Source organism: Plecotus auritus, assembly GCF_963455305.1.
Source record: "Plecotus auritus genome assembly, chromosome: 6".
NCBI lineage: Eukaryota > Metazoa > Chordata > Mammalia > Chiroptera > Vespertilionidae > Plecotus > Plecotus auritus.
The window spans coordinates 37,289,582-37,308,321 of NC_137773.1; the positions used below are offsets into that span (position 1 = coordinate 37,289,582).

Consider the following 18,740-nt stretch of genomic DNA (forward strand, 5'->3'; position numbering starts at 1 on the left):
GCCTGTATTTTTCCACCGGTTCCTGTGCCTAATTGCTTCCCTGGCTCCCCGGGCTGCCTGTCATCCCCTCCATTCCCGCCTCAGGCCGGGTGGGGCCCTAACCTAGTCTGCAGGCACCGCGGGGTGGGGAGGGGAGCGCAGACGCTCCCACACCCCTCCCGACTTGGGCGCAGCCGCCGGAGGGCGTGGGTACTTGCGCGCGCGCGCTCGGCGCCAGGGCGGGCCCTCCATCCGCTCCAGGGGGTGCCTCGCTGCGCCCTGACGGCTGGGGGTTGGGAGGGCTGGGGTGGGGCCGCGGTTATCTGCAGGCCCAGGGCCCAGGACGCCAGGCCCTCTTCTCACCTTACTTCTCAAGGACACTTGCCCAGTGCCCTGGCCTGCGCTCCCTCAGGGAGGGGAAGGGGGCGGGAGGAGCTGTTGGAAGGAGTCCTAGGAACAAATGAAAGCAGGAACACAAGATCTACAAGAAAACGGAAGTAAACACTTAGGAGAAGGCATTCTCGGCACCTGAATAAATGGGACAGTAAGCACAGATCATAGTATTCATTGGGAGAAAAGGACGCAACGGCAGTTCTCAGCAAGTGAGTCTTTAGATTCAGGGCAACCCCAGTCACGGTTCAGAGGTTTGTTTGCTTGTTTTTTCCAGAGCCTGAAACACTGAATCTAAACCTCTGACTATTGAAAATGTGCAAGAATAGCCTGGAAATGTTTGTAAAGGAAGAACAAGGAGGAGAGATTGGCATATCAAACTCTAAAATGATAGTAATCAAACCAATGTGATTTTGTCACAAGAATAGGAAAATAGATCAGTGGGAGTAACAAAGATTCTTACAAAAATATGTAAAGTTCCTACCTATAATTAAGAAGTTAAATAGCCCTAGCCTGTTTGACTTAATGGATAGAGCGCCGGCCTGCAGACAGAAGGATCCCAGGTTCGATTCTGGTCAAGGGCACATGCCCGGGTTGCTGCTGATCCCCAGTAGGGGGCGTGCAGGAGGCAGCCGATCAGTGATTCTCATCATCATTGATGTTTCTATCTCTCTCTCCCTCTCCCCTCTGAAATAAAAATAATAACAAAAAAAGTTAAATAGTCCTGGCCAGTGTAGCCCAGTAGTCAGGTCATCAACCTGCACATCAAAGGCTCCGGGGTTCGATTCCTGGTTAAGGGCAGGTACCTGGGTTGCAGGTTCGATCCTTGGTCCTGGTGGGGAAGGTAACTAATCCATGTGCCTCTCTCATATTGATGTTTCTCTCTCTCTCTCTGTCTCTTCCCCCCTCTAACCCCCTCTACCTCCCTTCCACTCTCTAAAAATCAATGGGAAAAATATCCTTGAGTGAGGATTAACAAAAAAGAAGTTAAACCTCAGTAAAAAGAGTGAAGGATTTAGAGCATTTCCCCCAAGAACTCTAGGAGAAGAAGATTCTGCTCCCAGCTGCTTGCTCAGCACCTACAAACAATATATATTTGAGTGAGTGCTCATCACTGGTAATCAGAGAAATGCAACTTAAAGCAACTACATATTGCATGTTACTTAGATTGGTAAAAAAAAAAATGTCCTATGTTGGCAAGAGTGCAAGGAAATAAGTACTGTTGTGTGCTGATGGTGAGAGTGTGAATTGAAAGACTTTTGTGGTTTGCAATAATACAAAATTGACAATAGCACAAACATGTATTATTCGGGTTCACTAAATAAAACGGGATTAAATAAACAAGGCTGCTTCTAATCGGGAGCAAGCTAAGGAGGGAGGAGTTGCACATGATCCGGAGTCCAGGAGCGTCCTTGGGTGTGAGCAGCCGTAGTTCACCAGTTCTGGCAGCATTAATATTTTTTAAACGTGAGAGTCTCTACCAGGATGCATGCTACCGAGCTGTGAAAAGATCGAGGCTGCTGCGCACACACTGTAACAACTGGCCTCTGAATTGGGTGTTTACTCTCAACTTTGGAGAGGTTGAAGGGTGCGGCCCTGGGCAAGTGTTCTAAAATCTCCTCCGCCCTTCTTCACCACCTCCCCACTTAGCGCGCCCCCTGGTGGTGAGAGAGGGGAAGGGAGAGTAGAAAGAGGGGAGAAAGGGAGAAACACCAGAAGGGAGAATTCTGAGAATGCAGGGAGACAGATACACTCTCCCAGTCATACACCCCGAGAGGCAATCCTCCTATGGCTGCTAGGGGTGCCCGCGCTCATGCTGGTGGCAAGACGGGGTCTTTCCTGTTTGTGCTCGCCTCTGCCACACCTTTGCACACACAGTTCCTCACACTGCACAGCTCTTCTCTCCTTAGTTCTCCGCTGACACCTTCCCTGACTCTACGAAGGTCAGATCCCTTGGCATGACATCACCTTACAGCACCCCAGACCTCATTCGCCTCCCTTGTAATAGAACTTGTGATTCATGTCTGCCATCCATCCAGGCTGTGGCCTTTTAGGACAGCACAGTGCCTGTCTTGCTCTCCATTGCATCCAGTGCCCAGGACATGCTTGGATTCTGAACAGCTAGCACTCGGGAGCCATGGCCTGCACCGGAGGGAGGGAGGCTAAGGCACTGACATGGTCGAGGCCCAGCAGAGGGAGTTTATTAGAGAGGCAGGGGCAAACGCATATTTACACGGGCCGCAGGGGGCATTGAAAGAAGCAGAGGTGGGGGGTGGGGTTAAGGAGCAGCTCAGACGAGTTCCACCTTGGCATTGGGGTACACTGCCACCACGTCATAGCCCTCCGGAGGCTTGACGCGCGCCTTGGCGTGGTTCTCGCAGTACAGCCGCTCATCCAGAAAAAAGTAACCCCGCTGCTTGAGGTTCAGGCCGCAGTCGCTGCACATGAAGCACTCGGGGTGGTACAGCTTGTCCCGCGCCTTGACGATGGTACCCCTGATGGGAGGCCGGCAGAGGACAGCATTGGGAGACAGATTCTCGAGCCTGCCTGGTCCAGGGCGTCGGGCGTGTAAGGGGAGGACTGGGGTCGAGGCGGGCAGGCAGGGGCTGATACTCACACGATGCCGTGGCCGCAGCGTGTGCACTCCGGCAGCCCCTGCAGGCCACTCAGCGGGGCTCCCAGCTTGCCGGCCGTGGGCTTCAGGTTCCGGGAGCTGCCAGGTCCCTGCCGCTCCCCTGAAAGCCCGAGCGCAGGTGGCATGAGCCAGGTGTGGAAGGGCGGAGGTCAAAAAAGGGAAAAACTTCACTTCTTCAAGGGCTGAGCCCTTGAGCCCGGCTTTCGGGAACCCCGGCACACAGACTGGGGGTGGGGTTTGGAGCGCTTGGGACAAGGGCCGTGCCAGGGCTGGCGCAGCGAGGGGTCGATCCCGGAACACCAGGAGTGGGAAGGCAGATGGGGGAAGGGGCTGGCGTCTTACCGCCCTCGCCAGCCTCGAGCATGCCCTGCAGGTAGCGGAAGGAACCTGACTGCTTGGGCTCGGCGGGCGCGAGGGGCTCGGCGGGCTCCTGCAGCATCCGGTACACCTCCGAGCCCCTGTGGGCTCCGCAGTCGCGGCTCCGCGGGAGGCCTCTGCCTGGGTCAGTGCTGGGCAAAAGAGATGCACGGAAGGACAGGGTTGCAGCGCCAACCTTCATTCTGCCTGCTCAGAGGTCTGGTGAAAATCTCATCGGTCAGTGTGCAAGCCGCTGAGACCCAAGAATCAAGTATCAGGGTCAAGATGGAACCTGGTGAGATTTGAGGGGTCGGGGCTTAAGATGGGATCTAGGTGTGGCTGCAAAAACCACGTGTCCAGTACTACCTGTGGGGTGGAGACACATGCATGGTGCTCATCTGGGCCAGTAAGGTGGCCTCACTGCTGCTGCCATTGTGAGGGACCGAGAGGAGAGGTGACTGCCCATAAGGAGATCCCAGGTCTGGCCTGCCATCTTCTGGACCAATCCCTGTGGCTGAGGGCCGCCTGCTGGTCATCGGACTGCCATCCTATGAAAGAGAGAGGTCTGAGGTACTACTGGGAGAGCCTCTGGGGTAGGGCCTGTGGCCACTCCTAGCACAGCTACCCCCTCTGCTATGCCAGGCCTTCTTGGATGCTGGCTGGCTACCCTGCTCTGGCATCTCTGGGTAATGGTGCCCAGCCAGGGAGGGAGTCTGTGGGGAAGGGCTGATCCTTAGGCCTGGTTCAGCCCCCCATTCCCCCACCCCGAAATGCGAAATGCCTGTAGAAATTCAGCACAAAAACCTGCAGGCCTGAGACTCAGACTTGGCTCCTGAGTCCTGTGGTGGTTCTGACCACCAGTGCCCGTGAGGGATGGTGTTAGGGTAGGGGTATCCCAAGAAACGTTTTTAAGTCCAGTGTGTGTGGCTTCCTTGTTGAGGTGGTCCTGGTGCCAAACCTTCCTACTTGCCAGAACTGTCCTGAATACTGGATGGGTCCATGGCTAGAAACAAAAAAGGAACTTGTGTCCCATAGCCAGGAAGGGCCACCAATCGCTGTGTGCCCAAGGACCTCTGGGGCGGAAGGCTGAGCTTTAAATGTGCCATTGTGGGGTCAGCTTCCTCTAGGCTTGTACCTCTGCCCCCATTTCCTGCTTCCCAGGCTGAAAAGGTGGCCTTCTGTAGGCACAGCAGATGAGGGGCAGAGGCAGGGCCAGGGTTCAAGCCTCCCCAGCCCACTACGCCACGGCCAGTTTGATTCCATGGCGGAAACATTTTGGGGAGCAGTGCCCTGAACATGCCTCCTCAGCCCATGAGGAGTATTTCAGTGGGTGTGGGTCTGTATGGGGTCTGGGGATCTCTGTCTCTGCAGAGTCCAGGGCTGTGCTGCCCCAGCTGCAGGCAAACAGGCCCACAGTAATGTGAACACAGGCACACACACTCTGACACGTACATGTGCATGAAGACAACACACACCAGCCAATCCACCTACATAACCTAGTCACACATACGGAGTCACATATATACTCGGAGCCAGTGCTGGTCACCCTGAGGATGTCGATGGCGGCCTCCATGGCTGGAATGAGGTTGGTGGCCAGAGCAGCCTGACTGTAGGGTGGGGCCCAATCGTCCAGGCCATAAGGTGGTCTCAGCCTCAGCCTGGAAGGTGACATATAAATACCCACTTTGCTCTACAGCAGTGGTCGCCAATCTTTCGGACCTCATGGGCCACCAGTGGTCTGTGGACCACCAGTTGGTGACCACTGCTCTACAGTGTGGACGGGGACACTAGGCGGGGAGGAAAGGACGCCTAACCTGGGGGGAATGAGTCTGGCTTGGACTCAGGCTGCCTCCAGCCTTGGGGCCCAGTTGAGCTTGCAGGGTTCTGCCTGACCACCCCTGCTTTCTGCAGGCTCTGAGCAGGGCAGGAGCTTGGGTAATGAATGGGTGGACCGGCAGCTGAATGGGGTGATACCACATCCCCCACCCCAACGGACAAAGGAGAGGTGCCCCCATCAAGAAGGCAAGAGCAGCAGGAAAACCCTTGTCCCCATCGGGCCCAACAAGAGCCCTAAGAAACCTGAGCACTCTCATATATGCGTGTCTGCTGGGCAAGCAGGCGGGCAAGGCTGGCCTGGCCTGTCATGGGGACCAGATGGGCCATGGGGGCAGGGCTGGCCTGGTACAGAGGAGGCTTCAATAGGAAGGGGAAGTCAGAGGGACCTGGAGGAAGGAGGCCCCCACTCACCGCCACCCAGCAGGGTGTGAGTCTATTGCAGGTTCATCGGAGCCACTGCTCCTCCACAGCCACCCATGCAGCAGCCGCGCTAGGTCTGAACTCGGTGGGTAGGGCACCCATGGTGACCTCGGTCCTAGCTCTACCACTCATTCACCGAGCAAGTCACTTCACCTTTGAACCTCTGTTTCGTCATCTGTGAAATGGAACATGTGATGATCCCTATATCATAAGTTCCTTGTGGGGATAAAATGAGACAGTTGCATACAAAGCACTTAGCATAGTGCCTGCCGCACAGCAAACGCCCGTTGGATGAATAGAGGCCATGGGCGTTCCTGAGCCCCATTCCCGGACTGCTCTTCTCTGTGTGGTGGTGCACTGGCGCCACGTGCTTGCACTCTGAGTGCCTGCTAGCTGCTGATTTGGTTGTTGAAGCCATGGTTGGGTGAGTAAGCAGAATGGGGGAAACTGTCTCCCATATGACTATGGTCAAAACGTGGGACACTCAGTTTGGACGGGGGTGGGTGCTGAGTCTAGATAGCACCTTTCAGAATCCAAGCTCCAGCTCTCTGCTAGTCTGGAGAGAACAGGCTGAGTGTGCCAGGGCTGCCTGCTCCACCGCGCTTGCCTTAACCCATCACCTGGTTCTCTGCTTAAATGCCACCCTCTCCAGGCAACCTTTCCTTATCACCGTCCTTCCTCCGCGCTGGGCTGTACCAAGTGCCTCCTGTGTTCCCACGTGAGGCCTGAGAGGAGAGTCGCCTAAACCCTACACGGAAGGTGGGTCTGAAGCTCCTGTTGGCCCCGTCGCATCCCTTGTGGGGGTGCGTGCCAGGGTAGCTAGTGCTGGTCTTAGGGCCAACTGTGGTTTTCTCCTCCTCTGAGGGCTCCAGCTGGGCCCACCCTCCTCCCCTGTAGGCAGAGGGTGGGGACAGTGTGGGACAATGGGCCCTGTGTCTGTGTTACTGAGGATACAGTCCTGCAGGGGCTGGCTGGGGGTGTTTCTTTCGCCACCCATGGAGCCCATGACCTTTTAAGTACAAAAGGCGGGCAGCAGCTGAGGGGCTGCCCTGTTGCTTGTGGAAAATCCCTTCACTTCCAGCCTCAGCAGCCTGGTCCTAGAAGAGGTCAGTGAGGGACAGTGTGGGGTGATTAGGATGGTCAGATATATCTGCTTACTATGCCTGGGAACTAAGACCAAGAAGGCCTGGGTTCTGGGCCCAGCCCTCAGCCTCCCAGGTCCACTGGCCCTGAGCCTCTCCTGGAGACAGAACAGAGCAAGCTCAGGCCCCTTTGTCCTATCCATTCTGGCCCGAGCCTCACACATGAGTTGGGGGCCTGTGCAGTGCTACTCCCCTCTGCTTGGCCCAAGTGTGGTTGATTTGTCTGTGTCCCCCCTTTCCCTCTTCCCCAGCTGCCATGAGCCTTGGGTTCATGGGGCCAAAGCAAGCTTCTGAGACACAGGTGTGGCCACGAGTCTCTGCAAGAACAGCGGAAGTCCCGGATAGAGGAAACCAAGAGCCTCTTTGCTACGCTGCCCCATCCCTCACCCCTCACCTCTCCCCTCTGATCTCTTGACAGAGTCACATGGACTCCTTAGACCCCTGGCTTCTGCCATTCCAGAACTGCTAAGTGTCTCGCCCCTTCTAGAACAGGCACTCCCTGGCATGTGATAAGCATGTGGCCTCAGGATGCCAGCAAAGGCAAGGTGGGGACCAGGATAGATGGTGAGGGAGAGGCCACAGTAGATCCTTTCCTCCAGTACAGCAAAGCCTCCATGGCAAGAGTGGACACAAGCACCCAGGAGGTTATGGCCCTACAGTTCTCACTCCATCACATACCAGTCCAGTCTCCACCTTGTCCAAACTATGTGGCACAGAGATGTTGAGCTGGGTGGGGTGTTTTATACTGTAGTCTTGCCAACTGGGTGCCTCTCAAGCCCATGGCAAAAGAGGTTGTAGAACAGACTGGCCCCCCTCATTCTCCTTGAGGACAGCACCATGGCTGTGACTCTTGTCATACATGAAGAGGTGACTGAGCAGGTAGGTCTTCAGCCTGAAGTCTGCTAGATGCAATCCCAGGATGGCCAGGAGAAAATTTCAGCCTTGGATAGGGCAAGGAAGTACCTTACATTCAAAGGTCAGCCCTATGGCCTGAGGTTGGCTCTGGCCAGGTGATTACTCAAGGCCAGGATGAAATACAAAAATGCCCCATTGCCTGAGGTCAGCTCATAGCCTGAGGTTGTCCCCACTCTGCCCCAAAGCCTGGTGGCTTCCTCCTGGTCTGGCATCACTGGGCGCCAGGGTGAAACCCAGCTGGGTGGGTGGTAGCCCTGAGCCAAGGCCTGGCCCAGTCCCTCCCCACCACAGACACCTTAGTCCCAGAATCCAGGACTGCCTGGAGTACAGACAGAATCCCCAACAGGTGCCCGTTACCTAGGGAGCCCAGGATGGGGCATGGGCATGGCCCAGAGAAGCCTTCTGCTTCAGTCTGGCCTGGGGATCCAGAGCCTTGGTGAGGACGTCCAATGCAGTTAAACCTGTGGACCAGGCCTGGCCCCTCTTCCTGGGCTTGCTCTGAGTCTTTACATACCTGGGTCTCGGGATCGATGTGGATCCTGTGTGCCTGAGCCTTGCTATCCTCTGGGGCACTGGGCCAGCTCCTGCCTTCAGGCCTGTGGCAGGAATTAGGATGGTCAGATATATCTGCTTACTATGCCTGGGAACTAAGACCAAGAAGGCCTGGGTTCTGGGCCCAGAGCCACGCAGGACCAGGCCTGACACCCTGTACAGAGAAGGAAATTACCCCAGTGCTGTTCCCTGCACTAGAGTGGTGGCTGTTGTGGCAAAGAGACATGACTCTAGATTTGCCACCCACCTGGGATGGGGCTGTGTGTCCCTTCCCTACCAGCTGCTCCATCTCTCTCTGGTCTGATTCCTAGAGAGGGAGCTACATAAATAAGCTCAGCAAAAAGAGGGCCACCTCACAACAGAGTGAGCCAGGCCTCACACATCAATCAGCTGGGAGCTCATCCACTCAGCCCTCTTCTGTCTGCAGCCTCGGGCTGGGCCTGGGGGTCAGGCATCACATGGGCTCTGTGGGAGGTGGAATGGAGGCTGAGGGATGTGCCTCCCTCCTGCTGATGCCGGCAGAGTCATCACCAAAGTCTGCCCAGCCCAGATGGGAAACAGGCCATTAGGAAATTCCTGCTTCACCATAGAAACCAAAAGCCAAACACCACTCAGGAGGGAAAAAAACATCATTAACCTGACACAAGCAGGGCAGACAGGCCTGGAGGCTACTGGCCTGGGGCCCAGTCCTACCACTCAGTAGCCCTGTGGGAAGGCAGGCCAGGGGTGCATGGACTTTGGACTGGCTGGTGGGTATGAAGTGAGGCTAGTTAGACCAAAGGGGAATAATGTCTCCACTCTACCCCAAAAGCCTCTTGGGGTTTCTACTTCGTATCCACTTCCTGGGGTTTCTTGAGGTCTTATAACTGGGCCAGCAGCTCAGTCCTACCTCTCTCCCCACTCAGCAGACCTATAGTCCACACCCACTCTGCACTTCCTCACCTTTGCCTGGTCAAATAACTGGGGCCTCTGCACTATCCCCAGTCTTCACCTTTGCTTTTGCCCATTCCTTTGCCTCCTGCAAACTACCTCTCTCCCCCACAGCCGTCTGGAGGTCTGTGGCACCAACCTCTGCTGCCCAGGGCAACACCACCACTACTGGCATCTGGCTCCAGCCTCTCAGCCAGGCTACCTAGTGAGTGCCCCAACTCAGCTCTCACCGTGGCCTGCACCCACTGAGAACTCTGGGGATAAACCAAGGACATCTCATGTGGCTATCTGCCTTATACTTCCCTGAAGTTCTGCCCAGAAGAGAAGTACAAGTCTGAGGTCTGAAGGTCAGAGAGCACCAAAGTCCCAGAGCCCTGAGGGTGGCTCAAGAAATCAGATCAGAATGAAGGGCTTCTTCATGTGTCAACCTGCATCTCCAGACCTTCACTTCAGGCTGGGGAGGTGACTCCATCTGCCATCTTTAAGCAAAGTGACAGCCAAAGGGTGGGCTGTGCAAAAGCATCTTGTACTGCACATAATGGGCAACAGAGTCCCCACCAGAGGCCCCAGGGCTGGAGCTGATGCCAGGAAAGTCGTGGATCTACAGAGCATGCCCAGAAAGTGGGGATTAGCTTGAACTGTTAGACACCTGGCTTTGAGTTCCAGACAAAATAAGCATAGCAGGGAAGCTGGGCCTTTATTTCACTTTTCATCCTATAGAGAAGTCTGTGGAGGATAAAAGCCCTCTCTACACAAGAGGCCAGGTAGGGAAGCTGGACTGGGTAGAGCCCATGTTGGGGGGGCCCTTAGGGCCCAAGCATAGCATAGGTCCTGGCAGGATAGAGAGCAGAGTCAGGGGCCTTACAGGTGAGAAGGTGCCCAGGAGAAGAGATGGTGGCCCAGAGAGTTATCAGGGCCTCTGTGTATCGATCCCCCAGAATCTGCATGTGTGATGATTGAGGATAGGGCCCCTGAGGACTGGACCCCAGGTTTTCACCCTGACCGAGCAGACTTAGTACATCATCATCACTCAAACCCCAGATCACAAGACAGTCCCCATTTTGGAGTTGAGGAAGCTAAGGGCTCTGAGGTTAAATCACTTGGTGGAAGACAGCAGTTCCCAAGTGCAGAGCTGGGACGGGAACTGTGATAGTAGAGACTGTGCTGGCACCTGCTCCATGGCCAGGCAGCATTTGGGGACTGAAACGCCCAGAGTGGAACAGGTCAGTGGACTCCGGGCTCCATCCATGCCTGGCTTGGAACAAATGACCAGGGAAGAAAGGAAGGAAGGAAGGGGGCCCTCCACCCTGCCCCCATCCCGCCACCCTGCCCTGACATCATTGCCTCTGGGAACCTCCTGACTCAGGCCTGCTGTGAGCCTCCCCCACCTTCCACCCCCTACCCCAGCCCCAATACCACCGGGTCTTCCCTTATTCAGCCATAAGAGTCAAGGCGAGAGGTGAGTCAGGGCCCAGGAACCCAGCCAAGTGGGGTGGCCTCAGAGGCCATTCGTGGGCAGAGCAGTGCTGACGTTTTCCCGGGCCAGCCTGTACCTCAGTCTGGGAGAGGGTGATGAATGTGATCCTGCTTTATGGAGAAGGAAACCCAGGAGCACAGAGGTCATCTGGGGTACCTACGATCCCAGAGTCTGGATGAGGACCAGCTCTGCTGAACTCCCAGGCTGGGGCCTCTGCACTGTGGGCCAGGTGGAGTGCACAAGGCCTGACTTACATCTGGACCCACTTAGCACTGAGAGCATAGCCAGTGGCCCTGACCCCAATCTGGACCTGGGCCAGACACAAATGGGGGCTACTTCAGAAGCCTTCCCACCATCTTTAATGGCTCCAGGCCGATGGATCAACCCCCTCCTGCCATCTCTAAGACATGGTTAGCTGTACTGTGGTTTGGGGAGGCTTCTCCCACACGTGTCCACAGGGGGTCATGGAAAGTCCCTGTTATCAGTGAATGTGGCAGAGCTCAGCAGTTATGTCTGACTTCACTGGATCCAGGCAAGACAGGGGGCAGGGAGATCTCAGTCAGCCACGACCCAGCTGACTGTTATCAGAACTGAGCAAAGACCCAGGGCCTGAGCATAGCAGGGGACGCCCCAGGTAGACCTTCCATCCTAGACCATCTATAGGGCACAGATGGGGCTTAGTGACTGCCAACCCTCCCCTCATGAGGCTGTATAACATTAATAGGCCTTGGCATCGGGTATAACAAGGGCAGAGGCATGGGCCACAGTGGGGAGCTGGGGCACAGCAGCTGTGGGGCTGGTAGGAGTGGTTAGCAGCCAAGTAGGCATGGAGTTTCTGGGAGTGAGAGAGACCAGAGGTCAAATTTTACTTCCCAACTCCCTGGCTGTGGGACTTTAAGCACCCACTAGTCTTCCTTTCTTTTTTAAAAAATACATTTTTATTGATTTCAGAGAGGAAGGGAGAGGGAGCAAGAGATAGAAACATCAGTGATGAGAGAGAATCATTGATTGGCTGCCTCCTGCATGCCCCCGACTGGGGATTAAGCTCACAACCCAGGCATGTGCCCTGACCGGGAATAGAATCGTGACTTCCTGGTTCACAGGTTGACACTCAACCATTGAGCAACGCTGGCCGGGCACCCTCTACTCCTTCTGAGTTTCAGTTGTCTCATCTGTAGAGTGGGGCCTATATTAGGTTTTACTTTATCAAGTTGATTCAAGGATTAAAGGAGGTGTTGGACAAGTAACCTCTTTGGTCATTAAGCTGGTCACTTAGGGGCAAGGAAAGGACTGGTCACCCCTCCGGAGGCTACTCAAGGTCTTATTTTAGCCCTGATGTTGGGCTGCTTCCCCCTGCCATAAGTTCCCAACGCACTTCCAGCCCAGCGTTAAAGGGGGCTTCTTCTGTTTTTAAGCCATCACCATATCCAGTGCCTGCCAGGCCCCTGTGAAAGCACTACTCCTTAGGTCTGGGTACCTGGGAGCTGAAGCAGAGAGGCTGTGAGGCCCAGCACACCCAGGATGCTGGCCCCCCATCACCCCCCTCCCAATTTTCCTGGCCCAGCCTTCCCTATGCATACCTGCTCACGGAGAGCGTGAGGTGGTCGTGGCAGCCCTTGATGCGGTTCTGCGCCTCCAGGTGTGTCATGAGCTCTGTACTCTCACCATTGATGGCCTGAATCAGGTCCCCAGGGCATAGGGCAGCCAGTGCAGCCTTGCTGCCAGCATGGACCTGTGGGTGGACAAGTCAGATGGCTGGGTGTTCGTCACCATGTGGCCTTGTGTAGCCTCTGCTCTGAACACCCCAATTCCAGCACCTGGAGGCCTGGTGGGGTATTAGGGCATATGCGAGGGGCTTCCTCTGGGCTGGGACAAGTGGGACGTTACTCCTGCAGCCTGCACATGTGCCCAAGGATATGCAAGGGACACACAGGGATACACGTGCTCCTAGATACACACAAAGCATGGACATTTCACAAATCACCCCACCCAGCCAGATCGCATAGCAACCACGTGACCGACATTCAAACCCTTAGTGACCTTGGCTCCCTTCCTGTTTCCTCTCATCCCCACCCCACATTCACCTCCACCCACCCACACTCTATCTAGATCATCGGAATGTCCAGGGGGTACTCACGGGCACCAGGTGTCTCTCACCTCCACGCTTCCACAGATGCTGTTCTCTTTACCTGGAACATTCTTTCCTTTGACCCCAAGTCCTAACGACCAGCCTACTCCTCCTCATCCTTCAGGTCTCAGCACAGAGGCTGTGTCCCCTGGGAGCCTCTCCTCTGGGCTCTCACCATACCTGTACATCCCCTGTACCACTTTGCTCCCTTAACATTGTTAGTGCCTCCTCTAGGTCTGGGTCATCACCCTCCCCTGGTATGTCCAGGGCCATCTACTTCCAGTTGCCAGCCTGCATTCCTGAGTCACAATTTTACCCCCACTTCCTCTGCAGGACAGGCACTCACTCAGGCCTCCCCAGTGTCACCGACCCCAGAGGGTCAATGGTAACCACAGCTTACAATGCTGGCCCCCTGGTGAGGGCCACTTGAGGTTGGGGACAGGCTCACCAGGAAGCCTGAGTGGGCAGCCCAGGGAGCCCTTTACCCGTCCCCAGTCCTGGCACAGCCTTTGGAAATGACGTTAGGCCCCCTCATTCTCACTCAGTCCCTCCAGCAGTGCTCTGCTGCGGCTCCGGAGCTGCCAGTCACCCTGCTCCTATTGGTGGGGGTGGGGGCTTCTGGAAACCCGGCCAGGTTCAGCTTAGCTGGTGCTCAGCAGTGAGTGGACAATGCTGAGGTGCTGGCAGCTCCTTGGCTGGAGTCCTGGTGTGGGCGTTGGGCACACGGTGATGCTCATTTCAAGCACCAGTTGCCAGGGAGCTGGGACCAACCTGCAATAGGCTGCCCCAAGGAATGTTCTGGAGCATGACACCCACAGCCACCTGCCACCATTAATGTTCACTCATAAGGTCTTGGTACTTGCATAGGCCTGTCCTCCATCCCACCCTTTCCTGAAGGCCCTGCTCGGGCCCCCTCTCCTCATGGACACCTCCTCTGTGACATGGCCTAGGCTCAGTGCTTTACCCATAACTTGCTCTTGGCACCCTCTCAAGCACCTGGTGAGACAGAGGCATTGTCATCCCTACTTACAGACAAAGAAAGAGAGGCTCAGGGGGAGGGGCGCCTCACCCCAGGCCCCACACTGAAGAAGAGTCTTCTTCCTCAGGGGGATGGCTGCAGGATGACTCAGCCAGCACAAGGGCGCATTCAGGCCCCTGTGGGTGGGGGAAGTTCTCAAAAGCAGAGGTGGCTGAAACTCCTGCCAGCTCCACTAGCCCAGAGAGTTCTGGTCAGAGAGGAGGGAGGCCAGGAAATGGTGACTCTCCCAACTGACTTTCCATGCATTGTTTCCTTAATCCTGAAGGCGAGCCCATTTGCTGGGTGAGTTAACCGAGGTCTGGAGAAGTAAAGAAGGACACTTGATTGATAAGTGGGAGTTAGGATTTCAATCCTGGTCAACTGCTTCCAGGTCCTATGCTCATAACTACTGTGTGCTTTTCTGCAAAAACGGAGGGGAGAGAGATCGTCCCAGGTAGAAGGATCAATGTGTATAATGGCTCATTTGAGAGAGAGTAAAAATAAAAGGAGGCTTGTGGCTGAAGCATCACTAATGAGGAGAGTGTAGAAGAGATGAAGTCAGAAAAGGAGCAGGGGCCAGACCTGTGGGCCTTGTAGACCCAGGTGAGAATCTGGCATTTCTCCTAGGTCCGTGGTCAGCAAACTGCAGCTCGCGAGCCACATGCGGATCTTTGGCCCCTTGAGTGTGGCTCTTCCACAAAATACCACGGCCTGGGCGAGTCTATTTTGAAGAAGTGGCATTAGAAGAAGTTTCAGTTTAAAAAATTTGGCTCTCAAAAGAAATTTCAATCGTTGTACTGTTGATATTTGGCTCTGTTGACTAATGAGTTTGCCAACCACTGTCCTAGGTGGATGGGAACCATGGAGGTTTCTAAGCAGGGACATCACGGGACAGAGTTTAATTCAAGCCGATCCCTCTGGCTGCAGAGTGAAGGATAAACAGACAGAAGGGAGGGAGAGGGGAGCAGTGAGTCAGCTGGGAGGCTGGGACATGAACCAGCCCCCTTACCTGCAGCCGCTACTACATCCCAGCCCCTGCTCCACTCCACCCAGCCTAGAAGCTGGGGCGGGCTAGGAGCCAGAGATCAGGTGCCATATTTTCCATACAGTCCCAGCCAGCTCCAGAAAGGCCTGGATTCCTGTCCCTGCTCTGCTTCTCAGGGTACATCACCTTAGCCTCTCTGAGCCTCAGTGTCCCCATCAATAATGTAAAGCCAGAGGGAGTTCTTCTAAGGGCTGCTGTGAGAATGAACTATTTGAGACAATCAGGGCAAAAACCTCCCATGGGGCGTTGGGCACATGGTGATGCTCATTTCTAGCACCAGTTGCCGGGGAGCTGGGACCAACACCCTTTAGGGTGTGGCCTGGAACACTGTGGATGCACCCAAGCCAGCAATCACTGTAGTTTGTGGGGAAGGAGCCCTGGACAATGTTCTTAGAGACTTTGTGAGCTAAGGTTGCAAGGTCCCAGCTCTGCCAGGCTGCCAGCCTCCTCCCTGTCTGAGTGTAGCTGTCCCTTCTGGGTGGGAGAGGCCCTGGCAGCATGAGAGAGTTGGGTCTTGAAGCCCTGGGTGAGGACACTCCCATTTATCCCCAGTGTCTGCAAACCTGCCCTTGAGGTATCTGCTGGGCAAGCTGTGGCCTGTGCCTCCCCAGCTCCATAAATCTCCCCAGATCCCACCCAAACCCAGGCTCAGCCATCCTGGCTCCTCAGGCCTGAGCTGCTGCCATGTGACTTTGGGGGGTTTCTTCCAGGCAAACCATCTCCCAGCCTGCCTGCCTGCCAGGGGCCTGCATCACTGTCAGCTCCAAACAAGGCCGCTGCCGCCGCCGCTGTGACGTGTGGAGGCCTTTCCTTGTAGGCAGCCAGCCGCGTGGGCAACAGATGTCTCTGCTCCCTGCCGCCTGTGGCCGTCAGCCGCCGCCACTGAGCCTGTCAGCAGCCTCACGCCCAGGATGCCTGGCCCACCGGCTAGTCTAGCGCCCCCACCAGCCCACCTCTGCGGACACACAGCATGACATACACAGGCAGACACAGATGCTCCCCCCCCTCCCCCAGCAGGGCTCCCTCAGGAAAGTGGGAGATGAAAGGCTCCCGGATGTGTAGCCGGCCTACCTCACTCAGCCCCAGGGACCTGGTGGTGTGGGGTGAGGGCAGATGTGGGAAGCCTCCCAGGACAGCTGGGCCTGCCTGTCACCCTGGCCCCCAGAAATGGGATTTCATGATTCCACACTCCACTGGGCTCCCACCCCGCTCCCAAGAACTGGGAAGAAGTGTCTGAAAGTCCAGCCAGCTTGGTCCAGCCCCCATGGCGAGAGGTGGCCGGAGGGTGGGGGAAGGTGATTCTCAGTTTCCCTGACACAGGCCCCTGAAAGGCCAAAGCAGCTGTTCAGGGAGCAAGGGATGACTCTCAGATGCCCTCTGCTCCTTCCCTCCAGACTGGGGGCCTCCAAGGGCAGGGCCTGGGCTCTCTCCTCTTCTGTCCCTTAGGCTGGGACCCCCAGGGGCTGAGTCTGAGTCCTGTCTTCTGGCCCTTCAAACTACGGTGCCCCAAGGCTGGGTCAGGATCCCATCTCCCCCAGAATGGGCACCCCCTCTGGTAGGGCCGGAGTCCTCTCCTCTGCTTCTCTGTCCTCAAATTAGCCGCAGCGCAGTGGGGGGTTGTGCCCACTCCCCTCCCTCCTCTGACCTAAGCCTGGGGCAGAGCACCTTCAGGCCAGTGCGGTCCTGGAATCTTGAGGAACTGGGCTGAGGCTAACCCAGCCCCTGGCCTTGAATTCAGGGAGAGGTCTCACAAGCTTAGAGTCAAGTCTCTCCTTTTCCTGGAAACCAAAGATTCCTCCTGTTACTTCCCCTTAGGTCACCCGAGGTCACTGATGAGAGTGACCAAAACCAGTGTGGGGGATCTTTCTCTTTTCAGATTCAGGGAGGACCCTAGCTCTGCTGGCAGTGACCTTTGATAAGGGGAGCAGACTCTCAATCATTTTGCTCCAAATCTTTACGTTGGGTTCAGTCTAAGCAGTGTTGCTGAGCTTCGGTAGATCTGTCCAAACCCCTGGCCCGAGACTGTCGTCCTTTCTTGGCCTGCAGTGAGTCCCCAAAATGAGGCCAGCAGGAAGGCTGATGTGTGAAGTCGTGGGGTGTTCCTCCAAGGGATAGGGCAGGCAGGCCCAGCAGAAGGGAGGAAAAGGGGTTGGGGCGACACTGCCCAGCCTGGAAGCCTCCTCTATATTCTGTGGGTCACCCAGGCCAACCCTGAGCCTTTGAGCCTCAGGAACGTCGGGGATCCGGGTCCCGGGTGGATCGCGAGGACCAAGTCTCAGATCCAGGACCTCCCCGCTGCCCCGTGCCCACCGGACTCACCCGCGAGATGGTGAGGGGCGCGCTGAAGTCCCGGCCGCCCACCAGGCGGAAGCCCCAGGGCGAAGGGCCGCGCAGGGTCACGGAGTGGGGCATCGCTGGCGGGAGCCGCAGCCGGAGCCGAGCGGACACTGAGGATCGCCGCCGCCGCCGCCGCCGCCGCCGCCTGGACGCCGCGCCCCGCCCCCGGCCCGCCCGGCCCGGACCCCGCTCCGCCCGGCCCCCGCCCCCGCTCCCCGCGCTCCCGGATTGGACCCGCCGCGGTCCCGACCCTCCCACTTCAGGGGGCTCTAAAGACCCGCCCTCAGCCCACACCGCCTGCCGCCTCGCACCCCCTCCGGGTTCTTGGAGACCCCCGGACTGGGACGGCTCCGACGGCCGGGATCCTGCCCCGGCTTGCGCTCTGCGGGCGGTGTACCCGAGCCCGGCCGCGGAAGCTCCGGCACAGGCCCTTTGAAGTCGCTCCTACGGGGCGGCGCCCAGCCGGGGAGGGATGGGGGCGGGGGGGGGGGGAGGTAGGCAGGTGGGGGATGGGGCCGCTCCTTGCTCAGTAACCTCCTCCAAGTACTGGCTGGCAAACCTGCGCCCCCACCCCTCGGTGCACGAGTCCTCAGAACAGCGAGCACTGTTGGGGAGCCCTGGGCCTGAACAGGCCTAAGTTAGGGACACACTCAGCATGACAGCCCGCACTGCCAAGTATGGGGGTGGGAGCAGAAAGGTACCCAACCTCGTTCCTGGAGGCCAGGAAGGCTGTCTGGATGAGGTGACCCTGACTTGAGTCTAGAAGCAAGATGCCTTATCTTGTCATTTAGGTGTCACTGCTTCCCCAGGACACTTAGCCTTCTCCTGCACAGTTCTCTCCCCTCCTCCTTTTAAGGGGTTTGTTTCCCCAAGATTCCTGGAAAAGGAGCAGCTAGGGTAACGAGGGTAGCAGCTGTCCCACAAACAGGGGAGTGGACTGCCTTCACTTGGGGCCCTTCCTGGCCCTTTCTCCACTCTCAACCATGCTCTCCAGGACATCCTGGAACAGCCTTGGCAGGTGCCACGGCTTGGCCATCTGGCTCTCCTGGCTGCATCAGGGCAGCAGTGTTTGCTTCTCCAGACTCTGAGGAGGTCCCTAATTTAGTCATTCTTGACAACCCTGTGTCCCCTCTTAGCCAAGTTCTGGTAAGGGCTCTGTCCTCAGGAGGCTAAGAGGCTGTGGCGTGAGATGTGCCTGGGAGTCACTAACACCCCCAAGGAGAACTGCTGCTTGAGAGGCACAAGCCTAGGGTAGTCTAAGGAAAGTGGCACCCTTTGGGGTAGAACATGGATGCCTCTCTGGGAGATGGGGTGCTGCTGTCTGTCGAGCTTGCAGAGAAACATGAGTGGTGTGTGTAGCAGTGGTGTGTATGAGTGTGTGTGCAGGGGGATGTCCACACCCACAGAGCATCAGCCATTAGGCACTCAATACTGTGAGGAGGAGCAGGTTTCCAGGGCCCACATGGACCCAGTGGAAGGGGCAGCAGGAGAGTTGGTCTCTGGATGGTCTCTCAGAGGCACTTAGGCCAGAGGCTCCTTAGGACCTGGACCTCACTGAATGACTTGGAGAGTGGGGCAA

General features: G+C 56.7%; 1 protein-coding gene across 2 annotated transcripts; it reads right to left on the bottom strand.

Annotated features, from left to right (window-relative positions):
* Positions 1-1,655: 1,655 nt before the first annotated feature.
* On the bottom strand, positions 1,656-17,322 carry PDLIM4 (PDZ and LIM domain 4). 2 transcript variants are annotated; one of them, XM_080672342.1, is made up of 7 exons: positions 17,144-17,322; positions 12,214-12,365; positions 8,189-8,270; positions 3,728-3,909; positions 3,347-3,513; positions 2,987-3,104; positions 1,656-2,864 (listed from the first exon to the last, which is right to left on the bottom strand). In XM_080672342.1, the coding sequence occupies exons 1-7, from the start codon at positions 17,234-17,236 to the stop codon at positions 2,660-2,662; spliced, it is 999 nt and encodes a 332-aa protein (XP_080528468.1). In that variant the 5' UTR covers positions 17,237-17,322; the 3' UTR covers positions 1,656-2,659. The 2 variants fall into 2 exon arrangements, with proteins under 2 accessions (XP_080528468.1, XP_080528469.1); XM_080672343.1 differs by lacking the exon at positions 2,987-3,104 and having other exon boundaries at positions 2,642-2,864; positions 17,144-17,300.
* Positions 17,323-18,740: the final 1,418 nt, after the last annotated feature.

Bases quoted from the DNA above. Each gene is read 5' to 3' on its own strand.
- PDLIM4 (XM_080672342.1), bottom strand. From the start codon at position 17,236: ATGCCCCACTCCGTGACCCTGCGCGGCCCTTCGCCCTGGGGCTTCCGC. The intron at 3,910-8,188 runs GTATGTAAAGAC...TCTCTTTCATAG, and splicing joins ACATCGATCCCGAGACCCAG to GATGGCAGTCCGATGACCAG. The intron at 3,105-3,346 runs GTAAGACGCCAG...TCGGGCTTTCAG, and splicing joins GCTCGAGGCTGGCGAGGGCG to GGGAGCGGCAGGGACCTGGC.